This window comes from Spinacia oleracea, chromosome 1 (assembly GCF_020520425.1).
Source record: "Spinacia oleracea cultivar Varoflay chromosome 1, BTI_SOV_V1, whole genome shotgun sequence".
Lineage (NCBI taxonomy): Eukaryota > Viridiplantae > Streptophyta > Magnoliopsida > Caryophyllales > Amaranthaceae > Spinacia > Spinacia oleracea.
This window is the reverse complement of record NC_079487.1, coordinates 102,763,904-102,784,375: the sequence shown is the minus strand read 5'-3', so window position 1 is coordinate 102,784,375 and position 20,472 is coordinate 102,763,904. Positions and strand designations below refer to the sequence as shown.

Below are 20,472 nucleotides of genomic sequence, written 5' to 3'. Positions count from 1 at the left end.
GCATGTGCGTTGACTAAATTTTAAATTGTTTGTTCATGTATTTATTTAAAGTTAACCTATAACATGACTAGTACATCATTAACGAGTTTGAATGTGAATGTGGAAATATGTTAAGCCGGCAAACAGATCGCGCTACCAGCTAAGAAGCTCTTATAAAAGTCATAATATCTCCTATTCTATCTAATATCGTAGACTAAACAATCTTACATTCTTACTCACAATAAAAGTTTGACAAATGGAAATAGAATAAAATAAAATAGTGAAGATAGAAAACTAGAAACTTACACGTTTACTAATGGAACCGATCAACTCATAATTATAATCCAAAAAATCGAATGTGATGGGCACCATTATCACACACACATCACACACGTTTACAAACTCAACACTAGAGTTTACTAATTACTAGTCATTTTTAATAAATAGAAACAAATTTACATTCAAATTTAATTGTTTACATTTTGTCCGTCCTAATTTAATTGTCATAATATTTTTTAAATTTTCGTTCTAATTTAATTGTTGTATTTTCTTTTATAACATGAACCTACTACAGAGTACTATTTTACTATCCCTCTCCCCCACTACCAAAAATAGTTTCTAATAATTTGAGACGGAGGGAGTAGAACTGAAAGTATCCGATTATGATACCACCGCATATTAAATTTTTAGTCTACAATAAAATGAATCACATTGCATTCAATTTCAAAGCCACAATATGTCAAAAGACTCCCTCGTGAAAGATTGTATCAAACAACAATATGAAATATGGTATTTATCATTGTCCGATCTAATCCACAACGACCATGGTTGACGAATCACAATTTTTTTTTTGGTGCGAATGAGCCACAAGGGGGGATGAGAATCGATCCCAGGATCACCTGGAACCGGGATGGAAGCTCTAACCAACTGAGCTATCCATCACTCTCACGAATCACAATTTCTTTTGCTTCAAGTTGTTTTACATTCACGAGTTTTCATTTGTATTATATATGTCGTATGAGTATTTCATTAATAAATTAATTTTATCTTAAAATTAAATTAACATAAAATAACTCAAACGAAACAACCTAATTTTGAGATTCCTCCAAAATTCTTACAAAACAAATCCCCTTACTCTAATCTCGACGGATTTGTTTTAATCTAGACATATGTGTTCTGATTTGAACAAATCTGTTTTAATCAGGACAGATTTATTCTGAATTTCTGATTCTGTCCCTGATTTTTCTCTACTCTCGTTTACAATTTAATCTCGTCTACACCATTAGTCCCGCATTCTGGCCCCTTGGCCGTCGTGGCTCTCTATTACACGCCAAAAACACACAAATAAACTTCCTATTAATGGAGCCCAATCCCATGCCTCCCTTCCTCCCCGTATGACTTCGCCCTCTCACTACCCACTACTTCCATATTCTCCTCCTACTCCAAACTCTGTCTCCTCTCTGTCACTGTTTTTCTCTCTCCTCTCATCATCATCATCTGCTTGTCACGTCTTCTGTACTTCTCCTCTTTCCCTTTCTCTCTCTTAAATATATTGTGTCAGAACATGGGATCATGTGTATCATCCTTGCACAAAAATTCTGGGTCGTCTTCAAAAATTGATCAATTTTCTACAGAAAAATCTTCGATGCCACCAACACCCATCAAAGATACTATTAAACCCACTAATGTTGACCCTCCGATTATCTCGTTTAATCACAAGTCTCGGATTTCTCCTTTCAACTCCATTTCCAGTTATCGTAGTTTTGGGGGTATTTTTCTTCATCCTTCCTCAATTCCCTTAATTTTTACTCCGTAATTGATTTTGATCTTCTCTTAATCATACAGTTGATGATGGGTTTTTATTTCATTCTTTTTTAATTTAGTTTGTAGTTGCTGTTAAATTGTTGATGATTTGGGTTTTTATTTAATTTGTTGTTATTAATTTAGTTTGTAGTTTCTGTTGAATTGTTAATGATTTGGGGATGAATCAGTTAATTCGTTTTGATGGTTTGATATGAGGAGGAACTGTTGTTGTATTATTGTCTACTTTTGAATTATTGCTTTCTTTTTGTCTGTTAATGATTTCCTTTTTATCATTAGTGCAATTTAAAAGTTTGAAAAATAATGTAGATATTAATTTGTGCTTTTTGGCTTCTAGTGTTTGGCAGAATAATACAAGTATTTGATTGATCATAATAATAATTGTAATTACTGTACTAAGTGCTACAGTTTGTCATATCAATAATAATCAAATATATTGGATGTTAAAATTACGAGCGTAAAACTCAGATGTTGCAAAGCTTGAAGGGTTTTTATTGGGAGTACTCCGCATTAGATATTGTTAAAACCATAGATAGATGTATGAGAAACTTATGGATTCTGTAATTTAATCTGACCCTACAAAATTCTTAAAGGGGCAAATTAACATAATATCTGTATTTGTTTAGCATTTTTTTGGGGCCATACTTGCCTACTTGGTATCAGGGGAATTATTCAAAGGATTAGTCAATTTATTCTTAAAACAAAGGGTCATGATTCATGAAGGTATGCTTTGAATTATGGGTGAGTAATGAAGAAGGTAATACAAGTTTAAAAAAGATGTTACTCACGAGGGTACTTGTTCAAAGCATACCCTTAATTTGAAAACTTGAGGCGATTATCGTACTTTTTAGTAAAATATACTTCCTCCGTTTTTTAATACTCTGTAGGACTGCAACAAAGGCATATGTTTCAACACAAAAGAAAATGATGTTGTGATAGTTATTTTCTACAGCTGCAACAAATTTATTAACTTGTGGCATTTGTTGCTACTACATTATAGTATTATACTCCGTACAACATAAAGTTTTTGCAAGAATAATGTTATGCATCTAGTTATAGTGTGATGTTTTTTGAAAGAGATCTTAGTACTTCTTTGCTTTATGGCTTGATTTTCCTTTGCACTTGCTGAGAAGTCAGGACTCACATTTTTCATTGCTTCCGGTTGACAGGCAGCAAAGACGAAGCCTTTTTCGACACCCAAGGTTGGCTAGACTCAGATTGTGATGATGATTTTCACAGCGTGAATGGAGGTAAGATATCAGAAGCATGATTTTCAGCAGTTTGACTGTTTAACTCAGTTATTAATCCATACTTTTTTTTGCTATACCTTTCATGATTTTCATGTTTATCTAGAGTTACTCACACTGTCATATGCTTAGCAGTTAGCAGTAGTTTTCTGTTCACTTCCCAGGGGTATGAGTCTTGTGTCTGCTGCATATTTTGTTGATATAGCCATTATATTGGTTGATTCAGCCATTAGCACTGAGCCTTGAAAAATGGAATTCCTATAGAATCCTTGAACCTCCTGAACTAGATTCATCCTTAACAGACCTAAGATGCCTGCTCTATAAGCATCATCTGCCAAAGATCCATCAGTGTTTATTTCAATACTTCGTATATAATAGGTGACATGATTGGATTTAAAACGTGGAGTATATCAGACAGGTTCCATTTGCGAAAAAAGGTGACAGAATTTTGTTTTGGTGTTAGAACATCGGTTGATGGGTACGCAGGAAATTTTGGGCTTGGATTCTTAGAAAACCCAATTAAGTAAATGGTTCTTGAAGTGGTTGTCACTCTTGTCAGTTGTCGTACTTCTATATATTTAGTAGTAGTAACTAAATTCCGTTGTATTGTATGATATTGTGCAGATTTCACTCCTTCTCGTAGCAATACTCCTGTAGCAGGAACTCCTCGACTTAGCAGAGTATTCTCTCCACAAGTTAGTAGAGCTATTTTTGAAGGCAAACCACATATACGCAGTGGTAAGTGTGACTGAACTGGTGATGTATTTCTCATTGTTTGCCTTCTGATGCTGTAATCCTGTTGATTTCGTGTTTACATAATAATATCATCATTTCAATACTCATCATTTCAGTTGTGACATAACACCTTAAAGCTCCGTTTGGTTGGGCCGTGTAAAATGATTTTCATGGAAACCAATTTACAATGGAGAACACAATTTCGAAATTAGTTTTCCGTTGTTTGGTTCCATGTAAGAAAAGTGATGAAACGAAAGGAAAATGAAAGGGAAAGCAAGGAGGAAGTGAGAGGAGTGTACAAGATAGATAAGAAAAAGGAAGGAAAATAGTTTTCCCTCCATTTTGAAGGAAAAATGGTTTTCCATCATTGAGAGAACAATTTTACTCACATGGAAAATGGTTTTACACTCCTTTGCAAACCAAACAATGTAAAATTGAAAATAGAGGAAAACAGTTTTCCAAGAAAATATTTTACGCCCTATCAAACGGAGCCTAATTAAGTGACTGTATCATTTCCTCTTATGATTTTCTGTATGTGAGTATTCTTAAGATTAGATTTGGATGACAATGATGTTGTTAAGGGTTCTTTCTCTTAATGCAGCATCAAACCAATCAAGAGGAAGTCCTTCAGTTCGCCGGAGCTTTTCATCTATCCCTCAAGCAACTGAATCCTTTTCTGAAGACTTGGATGGTCTTAATTCAGCTTCATCCTCGACAACCACCTCAACAAGTACCTCAACAACAAAGAGCAAGAAACTCCTTGATCTTTTCAAAGAAAGCATGAGAGAGCGCGGTGATGTAGGACTAACTTCTCCATTTTCAGATTTGCCACGAACTTCAACAAGTAGAGCCCCATCTGGGTTACGCTATGTTTCTAGCAGTGATAACGCGATTCCTGCTGATGAACGTGTGCCTGTAAAAGAGAAGTCTGGAAAATTTTCACATCACTGCTTTCCAAGAATGGCCTATGTTCGTAGCTTTAGCACAAGTAAGAAGAGATCTAATAATCCTCCTATGTCTACAGATGATTTAAAAGCGTAAAAGAGCTAGCATGCGTTTTCGGATCGAGCTGTAATACTCATTTTGCCAAGTGATGGAAGATTTACATTACTTGTGCAATCTCCAAAGATCAATTTTAATTAGTACAATGTACATATAAGGGTCATATTCAATAATGAAGGTACTAAGTTGATCACTTCAGGCTATGTATACTTCTATTTTCTATATACTCCATATATAATTAATACCATGTAAAAAGTGAGGGTGTATAAGAACATGTTCCCTAAGATATGTTGGACTACCAAGGATTTTGCAGTAAATTTGTCTCAAAGTAGTGACCAAATTCCTTCCTATCAATCCCCTTTTATCACTCTCCTAGTCTTCTATGAGTACCTTTTGTGATCAGAGCTAGCAAAATTTGACCATCACGAAAACACGGCATGAGCTGGACACAAAAAAAGATCACTTAATGATACGTTTAATTAAATGGTCCGGTTTAGTGTTGAGATTCCTAACATGAAACAAATACGACTCAACACGCCTGAGAAAAACAACGAATAATTTTTGTTAGTGATAAGGTAATTGAAACATATACGGAGTAATATAATACCTGGAATGAATTAGTATCTGAAACTGATAAGGCGATAATTTTATGAGATGTTTGGTAAAACTCATTTTTTTCAAGTGGCTGAAACATTTCAAATGCCATTTTAGTACATGTATGTAGATACTTATGCACACGTTTTACGTAAGATGCCCAATATTGGCAATCCAATCAGTTGCTCGATTCGTTTCACGAATACAACTTGATGAATCAAATCTGACAGGTTCAAAACGAGATATACAATTTAATCGAGGATGGGAAAAGGGACTTATCATGATTCTTTCTCGATCAATCATTGTCTTCGGGAAGCTGATAATCATTCGACAAATTATTTGGCGGTTAAAGTAAGTTTTTTTTTTATTTTTTTATTTCTATGTCGTTTTGAGATTTCATCTTCTGACCTCTCCTTTTCCCTCAGCTCATCATCAGTAAGGATGAGTTAGGTTGGCCCTCCCCAAGAGTTTACCGTGGTTTTCTTTCCTAACAAAATAACATTATATATTAACTTAAATAAACATATACTTATTAACTTATACAAAAATCATTTTATTAAATTTCCTTAAATTAATTCAATAATAAAATTAGGATAAATTATTTTTTACCACCTAAAAAATTCGAAAAATTGTTTTTAACCACACAAAAAAAAAAAACTTGTGTTTTACCACCTAAAAAAAAAAACTTGTTTTTTACCACCTGAAATGGGAAAACCGATGAAACAATTATGTCGATGGGCACAATATCGGTAATATCATTTTCTGTTCGTCCACAATTTCATGTATTTAACTTCTTTCTCTTCCCATGGTTTCTCATTTTCCATGAATTCACATAATTTTTCCTCTCATTAATTCACAAAATTGACAAAATTCAATGATAAAAAAGACACGAGGGTGAAGGGTTAAAGAAAATCATAGAGGGAGTGTACAAAAAATAGAGGAAAATTGAAATAGTGGCTCCGCATAACGATTTCATTTGTTTTTTTTCAGTTTTAGGTGGTAAAAGACAAGTTTAAATTTAATTTTAGGTGGTAAAATATAAGTTTTAGTTATTTAGGTGGTAAAAAACAATTTTTTGATTTTTATAGGTGGTAAAAATTAATTTAACCATACAATTATAATTAAAGAAGTGTTATAAAACTTTAAGTAAATAAACATAAAAATAAAAATAATTACAAATATTGGGAGTATATATGTACGAGAGAGAAAATGGGGTGGAATGTAGTGAATAGTGGAGGTTAATGAATGATGTAAGTCCTTATATCAAGTATGCATTAGTTAAATACGGTTCAGATCAATTGTAGATTTAATTATATTAAGTGAGATTATATGATCGGAATTTTCCTGGAGGTCACTATCAATCAATAAAAATATTCGCTGGTTAAGGTTACATCTAATTCTTGACTGAGTCGATAAGGTCACACGAATGATATATGTTAACGGAATAAATATTTAGTCGAGTCGGAAAGACGATAAGTATTCATAGGAAAGTTTTCTATCGGGGACGACATATGTTGGGCTTAATGGGAGAGAACGACGAAAGAGCTTTACAAGCGGCATTACCCTTCTTCACTTGAAAGCAGTATGACTTAAGGTCGAATTCGTCAGAGCACCAAAGTGCCAAAGTCTAGTGGGCCTGATGGTTGCATGACGCTCAACGCAGAATTTTTAAGACAAGAATGACCCAAAGTTAAGGCCACAAGCGCTACCAACACGGGCCTTTGCCGCGTGCGCTAGCGCGAGCAAGCCCACGAGGCCATGAGCCAACACTTGGCCGAGCCCACATGCATGGATTGGCGCGCTAGGCCGTTGTTGTTGCCCACATGCATGCGCACATACTCGTACATGTGTGTGTAGAGTTGTCAATTCTCAACCCGACCCGTAGAACCCGTTGGGTTAGTCCGATCGTTTAGAACCCGAACCACTAATAACCCATGAGCTGAAACCCGAAACCCAATCCAATCAGATAATATTCAACCCGAATCCGATCAGATAATATTCAACCCGAACCCAAACCTGAACCGACTCGGAATAATTAACCCGATTAAGACCAGAAACCAGATAACAAACCGTTATGCGGCAACCCGAACCGTTTCTACCTGAAATGAATGGACCCGGAACTCGTTAATGACCGATGCATTTCAATCCGAACGGTTATAATCCGAGAAAAAACCGCTTAACCCAGACCTTTGACAACACGAATTGTTTCAACACGAACCTTTTACAACCCGAATTGTTTCAAACAGGACCGTTTACGGCCTGACCCGAACCGTTTACAACCCGTTCAACGCGAACCGTTTACAACCTGTAAACCGTTTAACCCAAACCATTTACTACCCGTAACTCGTTTAATCCTAACAGTTTAGAACCCGTCTTGTAACACCCTAATAATTCCTTATTTTTATAAAATTATTTTCCAACGTAAATACATGAATTACCAAGATATTACTGTAATCCCCCGTAAATTTACAAACGTTATTTATATATTTTAACGTATAGTTAATATATTTGAATAAGAAATTATGAATTTTAGAAATAAATATATAATTAACGTATATTTATTTTATTACATTTTGAATATTTTTAACGATTTATGCAATCTAAAATAATTTTAGAATTCTATGTTGAAAAGAATTTGGATTGCGAAAACGCAATTGAATTTCAAAACTAATCCTAACCGGTTTTGGATTCAAACAACATCAATTCCAATCCTAGCCCAAGTTTGCAAAGCCCAATAAATAAACCCAAACGAAATTACCCATAATTCTCTTCCCCTTCTATTCCACGTGAAAGCAAAACCCAAAACCCCTCCTCAAGTTCACGTAAGAACAGAAACCCTTTCCTTCTCCCTCACGATGTCTCCCTTGCTGCTACTGCTCACGCCGCCGACCACCGGCCACCCGCAACCACGCCGGACTCTGCCGGTAACTCCTCATCTCCTCTCTCTTCGTTTTTCCTTTCTCTCTCTCGTTCTTTGTCTCCCCTTAACTTGTTTTCTGTTTTCGCACAACCACCGCCAACGCACGCAACCACCACCACCACGAGGGTCAACGCCGTCTGTGCTACCCCTTGTTGCGCCACCAGCCAGCCTCACCGTTCCTCCCCCTCGGTCTCTCGTTCTCTTTGGCTCCCTTTGGCTGCTTCCAGCTCACGACACCACCACCAGCAGCAGCAACCGCCGCTGGCCATCAACGACTAGCCGCGCCACCGCCGCGACTGCCCATAACTACTCCCTGCTGCCGCGCCGCCAGCTACCTCCGGCCAGCCACCTCTCGTTCTCCCTTTTGGTTAATTCTTAACCCATAAACTAATTAAATGTTTAATTACGTTTTATTAATGTAATTCGTGTTTTATGGAATTAAATTATAGTTTTATTATTAAGTTATGAATTCCAGATTATATATTTTGCATACTTGATAATTTAATTTTCAGATTTAATAATTGAATTAAAATAAGGGTTTTAATTATTAAAACATGAATTTTAAGGTTTTAATAGTTTTGAAATCATGGTAGGATGATTATAAGTTATTAAAGTTATTGTTTTTATGATTTCAAACATGTTAATTATGTTTTGGAGTAGTTTGAAATTAGTTATATTGCTGGAAATTTAAAGTATGATGCTTTGAAGAGTTTTCAACGAATTTCAATAATTAATTCAATAATTATGATGCTAGGAAATCAAATATCCAAGTTTTGGAATGTTCTAATTATGTTTAGGAAGGGTTTGAGGCACCCTAATGTTGCTGAAAATTCAATGTGAATTGATATGAGTCTATATTGGTTGTTGTTAGGTGGAGAATTCTCCGTATGCGACCTTTGAATTATTAAAGTGGTCTCGCAGTTTGTTTACACAAGGTACGTACATACCTGTGTGCTTGAAATGTGTGTTATCTGTTGAAACCAAGTTGAAATTTGTTGATAGACTTGATTATGTTGGAATTTCGTGTTTAATATTGTTGGATGGACATGTTGAACATATATTTCGTTATGAGAATTTTAACATGTTAGTATAATGATTGATGCAAACATGTTGGTTAGGAACACTAGATTATTTTTATACATATATTGATTCGAATCGATTGATCGTTGTTCCCTTTTAGCTTTTCACTACTTTATGAGGGCCGAGGACCTTGTTTAATAAGTTGAAACCTTATACCCATATAGAGGGGTTGATCAGTATTAAAGGAAAGGTTGAATTTAATTGGAATGCGTCTTGATTGATACCTTTGTGATCACTTACTTAATTCCAAGATAAAAACAGTTGTGAATAAATGTGGATTGTATGCCTTATGTGATTGTTGAGTCAAAACAGGGTTTCAATTTGTAAATCATGTAAAGTGAAACTGAGTAGCAATAGCTTTAGACTGTGCACGGCTAAAGTGATGGACAAACAGGAGTTGGGGTTCATGGTGGTAGCCCATGGCCTTTATCTCGGACCGGATTGATCACCGTGTCCTATTTTTATTCAAACGTTCCTCGATATCGCATGTCACTGAGGTTACGGAGTCGCGCCCGTACCTCGTCTTCCTTAGTGAAGCTTCTAGCTAGAAAACTCGATCCATTGCCTATTTCAATTAAAATAATATTAATGTTACAAAAGTCTAGTCCAGTCTAGTCTAGTCTAGTCTAGTTAAGTGTGGTTTCAAATTATTATGTTTTGGTTGCCCTTATGTACGTTATTAGAATCATGTTAGGATTGTTCGTTTAATAGAATCATGTTAGGATTATTATTGATTTAGTATGTAGTACTCAGCTTTGCTGATTGCGTGCTTTTGCTTGTGCATGTTGATCATGGCTATGCCTTATTGATCCTGTGATGACCCAATCTTTGGTGAGCAGTCTCTAGGGATCAATAAGCATTGTCCATTGCAGGTTTGAAGATGATGCATCACTGGGGTTCGGGATCTGGAGAGATTTGTGTAGTCGTTATTTTATCTCATTTGAATTTGATTTGAACTAATTAGGTCGACTTCGGTTGGTTGGTTTTGGTAGTTAACTTATTTAAATTATTAAAGTTATTTATTATGTTTTCCGCTGCAAAATTCTGAATAAGCCGTTACGTTTTTACACGGGCGATAATGCCTTGATAATTCTCTATGTTTTATATTAAAAGAGTATTTTAGAAAAGAGAGAATTGTCGGGGTGTTACAAAGTGGTATCTAGAAGCTTATGGTTTTCTTCAATAATTTTTAGGCGCCTAAACTAGCTAGTTTCCTAAAACGAATTTCCTAGAATTGAGCTTCTACTTATTATATCATTCAAAAATGCGTACTTTTTTTTGGGGGACCAAATTCATTTTATTTTGTTTAAAAAGTATATTAATATTTCTTATTTAAGTTTGAAATTAATTTAGTTATTCGAAACTTTACGTTTATGTGAATTAAGTACGTTATTCTTTTCGAATTTAAATTAAAGATATTCAAAAAAAAAAAAAAAAAAACAAGACCTTATTCTATTTATTCATTATTATTTATTCGTTTAATAAAAATTTCTTTCTTATTAATCATTCTTGTTTTATTTTAAGCGTTTCAATGTTTACTTATTTTGATTTATTATGAGAGATGGGTAGTATAAGAGGGGCATATAATATAGAATTACATGTGCATTAGTAGCTAGTTAATGCTAGCATAAGAAATTAATTGTTATGTACGTGCATGTGTTTATTGTTTAAATGTTGTAATTATATGTGCATAATAGAAATTGTTTGCTTCCACCAAACTTATTGTGTTATCGAATTTTGATTATGATTTGGTTGGGAAGTCATTAGTGAGACCTGAAATTGTTTATTTTAGAAATAAAATATTTCTTTCTAAGTATACTAACATAGGATCTCTCGAAAAAGATCGATATAGAGACCACTGATATTTTTGTGAAAAAAGTGGTGTTTAGATGTGAATATCTTGCTAGGATTCAAGAGCAACCCAATTGTATTAAGTGATCATGAGAATGAAATGGATTATGAGTCTGACATTAATAGTTACACCAGCTTTGAACGCACTATGCGTCATATATTAAGAACAGGAGACCCTGATAGGGATGAGGAAGTCATTCGTGAGTTTGACCGTGTTAGAGGGCATACTAGAGTTGATATTTATAATGTAGTGATACTGAGCCAGAAGAGGATGACCTCAGTCTCAAAGGCTACGAAGATCCACAAGGCAGAGAAAACTAGCTTAATATTTTAATACCGAGGATGATGATGAATTTAAATACGAGCCCTTTACTCTAGAAAGCTATAAGGAATCAAAGAACAAGATTGATAATGTTTCCCTCTAAGATCGTTTCATTATTTATTTATGTTGGGAATAATGTGGGACAAGTCGCCCAACGGTAGTTTAAATTTATTGCATAGCGCTTTTATTTTATTTTGGGACAAGTAGGTTATTATGGTTTAGAAATTATTATTAATATTGTTTTGAGGAATAAAAGTTTCTTTTAGGAAATACAAGTTTCTTTTGAGGAATTAAAGTTAAATATTTAATTATCCAAGTGGTCAATGATTTAGTTTGGGCACGCGAAGAGGAATAATTTCTTTTATTATTATTATTTGTGATGATTGAATTTGATTTGTTTCCCTCGATCGGATGTCCTTTATGTGAATGTCGTTCGCGAATGATCGAGGAGAATTATTTTGCAATGATTGTTGCACCTTCGTAAATGATTTTATGTGAATATTGTTTATTGAGGCGATCTCTATGGTCAAATCTAATATTTCTTGATATAGAATGACATGTAAGTGATTTTTAGAACCTAAGATAGAGTATATTAATTTCAGGTCGTGTTATACAATGGCCAACAATAATGACTTAGTTGTTGCTATTCGCCTCTTGGCGGAAAAGCTGATCCAAGAGAGAACTGAGCATCCCGATTCTGCTGGGGACATGTTTGAGAGACTAGCCAAAGTTAAGTCACCATACTTTAAGGGGGAAACTGATCTTACTTTTTAGAGAACTAGGTTAGAGAGTTTGAGAAATTGTTTGAGGCTGTGAACTGTCCTTAGAATATGAGAGTGGGTCAAGTTGTCATGTATTTGAAAGATGAAGCTGATTTATGGTGGAGAGAGAATAGAGTTAGGCTTAGCATTGCTGAGAGATTCAATTAGGATTCAATTGTTACTTCCTTAAGGGAAAGTCTTACCCTACCTTTTATGAGAAAACAAAAAGCATAGGAATTCATAAACCTTAGGATGGGGAATATGACTATCGCTGATTACTATGGAAAATTTATAGCGTTGTCAAGGTTTGCACTTGAGGTTGTAGCTACAGAGGAGCTAAAGGCTCAAAGGTTTGAGCAAAGGTTGACTGATGAGATCGAATTAGGATTAGGTGGGAAAACCTTTACATCTTTAGGTATTGTGTGAGCTACCCATATTTATGGTTTGCAGTCTAGAAGGGACAAGAAAAATGTCGTTGTTAGGGAGAAAAGAAAAGAGTTTAAGGCTGGGGAAAACAAAGGGAAATTCAAGAGGAATATGAATGATAATAGGAATGGGAATGGAAATGGAAATGAAGATTTTCAAGGAAGGAACAATCAGGGGCACAACAATAGGAACCAATCCGAGAGAGTGTATCATTGTAAGATGTGCAATAACAACCATCCTGGTAGAAATTGTAAGGGAGAATTAATGAACTGTAACTATTGTTAGAAAAAGGGGCATAGGAGGTATGAGTGCTTTACTAGGCAGAAGAGAGAGCAAAATGGTAGTGAGAGTGGTAACCAAGGGAAACCAGGGTTTAACCAATCCGGAAATCAGAGTTCGAAGCCTATAGGGTCGCAAAATAACCAGGGAAACCCCAATAAGTCTGCCAGTGAGAACAACAACCAGAGTATGGCTCCGGGCAAATTGTTCGTGATGAGTAGAAATGAAACTGAACATTATGCAGACGTAGTTCATGGTACTTTTTCTATTAACTCCGTGCTAGTTAAAACGTTGTTTGATTTAGGGGTAATTCATTCTTTTGTTTCTTCATTTGTTATTAAGAGTCTGAATTTAGTAGATTTGAGGTGATTGATTTACCTGTTAGTATACCTACTGGTGTAACCTTAAGGTGTACCAAGTTATTTAAGAACTTGTATTTGAAGATAAAATATTGTGTTTTCCTTCTGATTGGATAGAGTTTAATCTGGGAAACCTAGATGTAATTCTGGGAATGGATTGGCTAAGTTTGTACAAGGCTAAGGTAGACTGTGAAATTCAGAAAGTAAGTTTAAGGAACCCTATTGGAAGGTTGACCTCATATAGACGTTTTGAGAAGTCCGAGAACTTTTAGTTATTTCAGGTAATGCAAGTGAGGGATTGAAGAATAGGGAGTGTGAACTATTTTCCGTAGTGTGTTAGAGGTGAGTAAAGAAGTTGGAGTGAAAATTGAGGATGTTCCCTTTGTGAATGGATTCATTGATGTGTTTCCGAGTGCAATTGCAAGTATGTTACCTGTTAGAGCCTCTGAGTTCACTATGGACTAAGTCACTGGAACGACACCTATATCTAAAGCACCATATAGAATGACACCTCCTGAAATGAGCGAATTAAGACACAATTGCAAGAGTTATTTCGTTAAGGGGTATATTAGGCCTAGTGCATCACCGTGGGGAGCTCCTGTGTTGTTTATTAAGGAGAAAGATAAGAGTATGGAATTATGCATCGATTTTAGGGAACTAAACACCATCAAGAACAAGTACCCTTTGCCTAGGATAGATGACATATTGGATCAATTGAATTGGGCGAGTGTGTTCTCGAAGACTGATTTGTGTTTGAAGTACCACCAATTGAGAATAGCTAATAAGGGCCTAAGACCTCATTAGGACTAGTTATTTCATTATGGGTTTACAGTAATGCCTTTTGGGTTAACTAATACACCTACCATATTTATGGATTTGATGAATAGGATTTTCCACGAATTCTTAGACAAGTTTGTTGTTGTATTCATTGATGATATCCTGGTCTAGTCGAAGAGTGAAAAAGAGCATGATGAACACTTAAGGGTTATTTTGGAGACGCTTAGAAAGAATCTAGTTTTATGTGAATGAAGTATACAAATCTTGAAGTCATTATGGGTATAAGTGACACTGGCGGAAAAGTGAAGGACTAAATTGATTGAAAAGAACTGTAACACCCCGACAATTCTCTCTTTTCTAAAATAATCTTTTAATATAAAACGTAGAGAATTATCAAGGCATTATCGCCCGTGTGAAAACGTAACGGCTTATTCAGAATTTTGCAGCGGAAAACATAAAACTAACTTTAGGTTTATAAATAATCGATTACAGATTTAGTCCCCAAAAATCATCCAACGAAAATAAGGAAATATAAATAGTACGACAAGTTTAAAGTCCCAATTAACAAACCCAAGTTAACTTAGCAAATCAAAACTAAATACAAGCTCTCTATTCCCGATCCCAATGATGCAACATCTTCAAACCTGCAGATGGACAATGCTTATTGATCCTTAGAGACTGCTCACCAAAGATTGGGTCATCACAGGATCAATAAGGCATAGCCATGATCAACATGCACAAGCAAAAGCACGTAATCAGCAAAGCTGAGTACTACATACTAAAACAATAATAATCCTAACATGATACTATTGAACGAACACACCTAACATGGTACTAATAAAACACGAGTAAGGGTAGACAAAACAGGTTAATTTGACGACAACACTTTACTAGGCTAGGCTACACTGGACTAGACTTTTACAACAATAACATTATTTTAATTGAAATAGTCAATGGACTGAGTTGCTACTAGAAACTTCTTCTTCTTCACTAAGGAAGACGAGGTACGGGCGCGACTCCGTAAACCCCAATGACCTGCGATATCGAGGGACTTTTAAATAAAAATAGAACCGGTGATCAATCCGGCCCCAGAAAAATTCATAGGCTACCCATGACCCCAACTCCTGATTGTCCGTCACTTTAGACGTGCACAGTCTAAAGCTATTGCTACTCATTTTCACTTTACATGACTTAACTTTTAATACTTGGTTATGACTCATCAAACATAAATATTATATTCAACAAGTAAACACAACTTCTTTTATCTTTGAATTAAACAAGTGATCACAACGTTCAACCAAGAGCCAATTCCAACTATTTTAATCCTTCCTTTATCCATATTTAAAAACCTTTATTAGGTATAAGGTTCAACTACCAAACAAGGTCCTCGGCCCTTATAAAATAGTGAAAATCTAAAGAGGAACAACGATCAATAAAGATCTAAACCAATATTAAATACTATAAAGTTCCTCAAAACAACATGCTTGCATCAATATTCCATGCTAACATGATTCAATTCTTATAAATAAAGTTCTATGCTCAACGCATTAATTCAACGACATTGAACATGAAATTCCAACATAAACAAGTTCATAAATATATTCATCATATTCTCAATACAACACACATCCAAGCACACGGTATGTACGTACCTTGTGTAAACAAACTGATAGGCCACTTTAACGAATTCAAAAGTCGCCCACAAAGAATTCTCCGCCTAAAATAAACAAGAAACGTACCCAAATCAATTCCTAATAATTTACAGCAACACTAACGTACTCTAAACACATCCTAAACATATTTAGAACATTCCCCAATATCGAAACTTAATTAATTAACTTCCTAGAATAGTGATTAATTCCCTAACGATCCCTAATTATCATAAACTCCAACAAACGTTCCTTTTTAAAATTTCCAGCAATATAAAATAATTTCAAACGTCCAAAAAACATAATCCACGTTCTTAAAATCTTAAAAATAATAGCTTTAATAATATATAGTCATTCTATTATGATTTAAATCATTAAAACCTTAAAAATTCACACTTTAATAATTAAAAACTCTTATTTCAATTCAATTATGTAATCTGAAAATTAAATTATTAATTAAGCATAATATATAATCTGAAAATCTAACTTAATCATAAAACTTATAATTTATATTCAAGAAACATGAATTAAATTAGTAAACATAATTAAAGCCCTAACTTAAACATGATTAGCAAATCTGAAAATAAATTAGTTTATAATATAATTTGAATTCTAAACATAAATTATTTGAATTCTAAACATAAATTATCAAAACTAATAATTTAAACTATGAAAACCTTAATTAAATTATTAAAACATAATATTTCATTAATTAAATAAGAGGTTAAAGCATTAACCAAAAAGAGAAGGAGGAGGTGCTGGACGGCGATAGTGCAGGCGCGGCAGCGAGTGGGCGGCGCGACGGCTAGGCGCGCGATGGCTGGGCGCGCGACGCCGTGGTTGCTGGTTCAAGGGTAGGAAAAACACAAGGAGTTAGGAGAGCAAGAAATATAAGAGAGAAAGAAACGCGAGGGGGAAGAAAGTTACCGGCGGAGTAGACCCGCGCGGGTGGTGCTTGGTTGCCGGCAAGAAACAACGAAGGCTGCTGTGGTTGGTTGTGAGAAACTGAAACAATAAGTGAGAAGGAGATAAAGAACGAATGGGGAGGAAAGAAAAAAACGAAGGTGGGAAGGGAGGTGTGGTTTACCGGTCGGCGGTGCTGCGTGGCGGCAGGTTGCGCGTGCAGGAGGTGGTGCGGCGGTGAGAGATGTCGGTTGACGGCTGAGCAGAGCCACGAACGTGAGAATGCAAGCAAGGAGAGAGATGGGTTTTGCCCTTTTGTTTTCACGTGAATTAGGATTAGGGAAGGTAGGAAGGAAATTTGGGTTTATCATGTTGGGCTTCACCAAATTGGGCTAGGAATAGGATTAAGTTTGGTATTTGAATTCGACACAGCTTAGGATTGGTTTCTAAATTCAATCGATTTTCGTAATTCGAATTCTTTTCAACTTAAAATTCAAACATTATTTTTGATTGCACAAACCGTTAAAATATTTAGAATATATTTAAATAACACTAAATATACATTTAATATATAAATATAATAAAGTTCAAAATCGTTAAATATTTAGAACGTACTTAAAATAAAATAAATGTACGTTAATTATATTTTTATTACTAAAATTCATAAATTATATTTAAATATAAATAATATACGTTAAAATATATTAATAAATTTATAAATTTACGGGGGATTACAAGAACTACGTTACGCAAGGGAATAAATTTAAGAGAAGATTCGAGTGGTCCAGGATCGTTAGAAATCATTTGTTGTCTTGAAAAGATGGGAATGTATGAATCGGTGAAAGTGCTAAGAGTTAAGCCCAAGAGTTATACATCCATGAAAGATGTAATGAGGTTCAGTAGAAAGGGAAATTTGAGCAGAAGGAGTTTCTGTAGATCCAACTAAGATTCAAGCTGTGAGTGAGTGACCTACTCCAAAGAATGTGTTTGATAAACGAAAGTTTCCTAGGCCTAGATGACCATTATAGGAGGTTGTGAAAGACTTTTGGAAGAAAGAAAAACCAATGACCAACTTGTTGAAAAAGTAATCGAAATTCAAGTGGAGTGAGAAATGTGAGGAAGCTTTCCAGATTTTAAAGGAGAATTTTACCTCCGCACTCGTTGTCGCGTCAGTTGAAACCTTATGAGGCTAATTAACCTACTCATGACCTAAAGCTATGTGTTATTGTGTTATCTGCGAATATTTGGAGACATTACCTTTATAGGGCAACATGTAAGATCCTTACCGAGCACAAAAGTCTGAAAATTTGGCAATAAGGTCCAATTGAATCTTGGGGACAACATTGGAAAGATTACTGCTTTCCACCCTGTAATTGATGGTCAGCCTGAGAGGACTAACCAAACTATGGAATAAATGTTGAGAGCCTGTGCTATTGACTTTAAAGAGAAGTTGGGAGATCATTTAAATTTGATTGAATTTTCGTGCATCAATAGTTACCATGCGAGCATTACGATGTCACATGTTGAGGCGTTGTGTGGAAAAATTGTAGAAGTCCATTTGCTGGAATGATTTGAGTGAAAATATTGTATTGGGGACAGAATTCGTTGAAAAAGAAATATCCAAAGTTATTCCCTAAGATGAGTTACGAGGGCGTAACTCATTTTCTTTAAGGGATAGAATGCGATAGAAATTCGCGCTTTTACCTATTTTTAAAGCAATTTTATGCATTTATTCTCATTTTTAGCAACTTATACATGTTGAGGCAAAGCAAATAGATTCTCCGCATAAGAAAAATGTGTTCATGAGTAAGACAAGCAACTCTAAGTTGGCAAAAGAGTGCACATTAGTGGCACAAGTACTTCACATTAGTGGCACAAGTACTTCTCCAGTAAGAATAAGTTGAAAAGTTTGGAAAATATGTGAATTTTCGTGTCAAGTTTCGGGACGAAACTTCTTTTAAGAGGGGTAGATTGTAATCCCCCGTAAATTTACAAACGTTATTTATATATTTTAACGTATAGTTAATATATTTAAATAAGAAATTATGAATTTTAGAAATAAATATATAATTAACGTATATTTATTTTATTACATTTTGAATATTTTTAACGATTTATGCAATCTAAAATAATTTTAGAATTCTATGTTGAAAAGAATTTGGATTGCGAAAACGCAATTGAATTTCAAAAATAATCCTAACCGGTTTTGGATTCAGACAACATCAATTCCAATCCTAGCCCAAGTTTGCAAAGCCCAATAAATAAACCCAAACGAAATTACCCATAATTCTCTTCCCCTTCTATTCCACGTGAAAGCAAAACCCAAAACCCCTCCTCAAGTTCACGTAAGAACAGAAACCCTTTCCTTCTCCCTCACGATGTCTCCCTTGCTGCTACTGCTCACGCCGCCGACCACCGGCCACCCGCAACCACGCCGGACTTCTGCCGGTAACTCCTCATCTCCTCTCTCTTCGTTTTTCCTTTCTCTCTCTCGTTCTTTGTCTCCCCTTAACTTGTTTTCTGTTTTCGCACAACCACCGCCAACGCACGCAACCACCAACACCACGAGGGTCAACGCCGTCTGTGCTACCCCTTGTTGCGCCACCAGCCAGCCTCACCGTTCCTCCCCCTCGGTCTCTCGTTCTCTTTGGCTCCCTTTGGCTGCTTCCAGCTCACGACACCACCACCAGCCGCAGCAACCGCCGCTGGCCATCAACGACTAGCCGCGCCACCGCCGCGACTGCCCATAACTACTCCCTGCTGTCGCGCCGCCAGCTACCTCCGGCCAGCCACCTCTCGTTCTCCCTTTTGGTTAATTCTTAACCCATAAACTAATTAAATGTTTAATTACGTTTTTTAATATAATTCGTGTTTTATGGAATTAAATTATAGTTTTATTATTAAGTTATGAATTCCAGATTATATATTTTGCATACTTGATAATTTAATTTTCAGATTTAATAATTGAATTAAAATAAGGGTTTTAATTATTAAAACATGAATTTTAAGGTTTTATTAGTTTTGAAACCATGGTAGGATGATTATAAGTTATTAAAGTTATTGTTTTTATGATTTCAAACATGTTAATTATGTTTTGGAGTAGTTTGAAATTAGTTATATTGCTGAAAATTTAAAGTATGATGCTTTGAAGAGTTTTCAACGAATTTTAATAATTAATTCAATAATTATGATGCTAGGAAATCAAATATACAAGTTTTGGAATGTTCTAATTATGTTTAGGAAGGGTTTGAGGCACCCTAATGTTGCTGAAAATTCAATGTGAATTAATATGAGTCTATATTGGTTGTTGTTAGGTGGAGAATTCTCCGTATGCGACCTTTGAATTATTAAAGTGGTCTCGCAGTTTGTTTACACAAGGTACGTACATACCTGTGTGCTTGAAATGTGTGTTATCTGTTGAAACCAAGTTGAAATTTGTTGATGGGCTTGATTATGTTGGAATTTCGTGTTTAATATTGTTGGATGGACATGTTGAACATATATTTCGTTATGAGAATTTTAACATGTTAGTATGATGATTGATGCAAACATGTTGGTTAGGAACACTAGATTATTTTTATACATATATTGATTCGAATCGATTGATCGTTGTTCCCTTTTAGCTTTTCACTACTTTATGAGGGCCGAGGACCTTGTTTAATAAGTTGAAACCTTATACCCATATAGAGGGGTTGATCAGTATTAAAGGAAAGGTTGAATTTAATTGGAATGCGTCTTGATTGATACCTTTGTGATCACTTACTTAA

At 35.2% G+C, this 20,472-nt stretch overlaps 1 protein-coding gene across 1 annotated transcript; it reads left to right on the top strand.

The window, feature by feature from the left end:
* The first annotated feature begins 1,354 nt into the window (after positions 1-1,354).
* Positions 1,355-5,101, top strand: LOC110801958 (uncharacterized protein At3g27210). Its single transcript, XM_022007366.2, has 4 exons — positions 1,355-1,748; positions 2,970-3,050; positions 3,672-3,785; positions 4,384-5,101. The coding sequence occupies exons 1-4, from the start codon at positions 1,544-1,546 to the stop codon at positions 4,821-4,823; spliced, it is 840 nt and encodes a 279-aa protein (XP_021863058.1). The 5' UTR covers positions 1,355-1,543; the 3' UTR covers positions 4,824-5,101.
* The last annotated feature ends 15,371 nt before the right edge of the window (positions 5,102-20,472 follow it).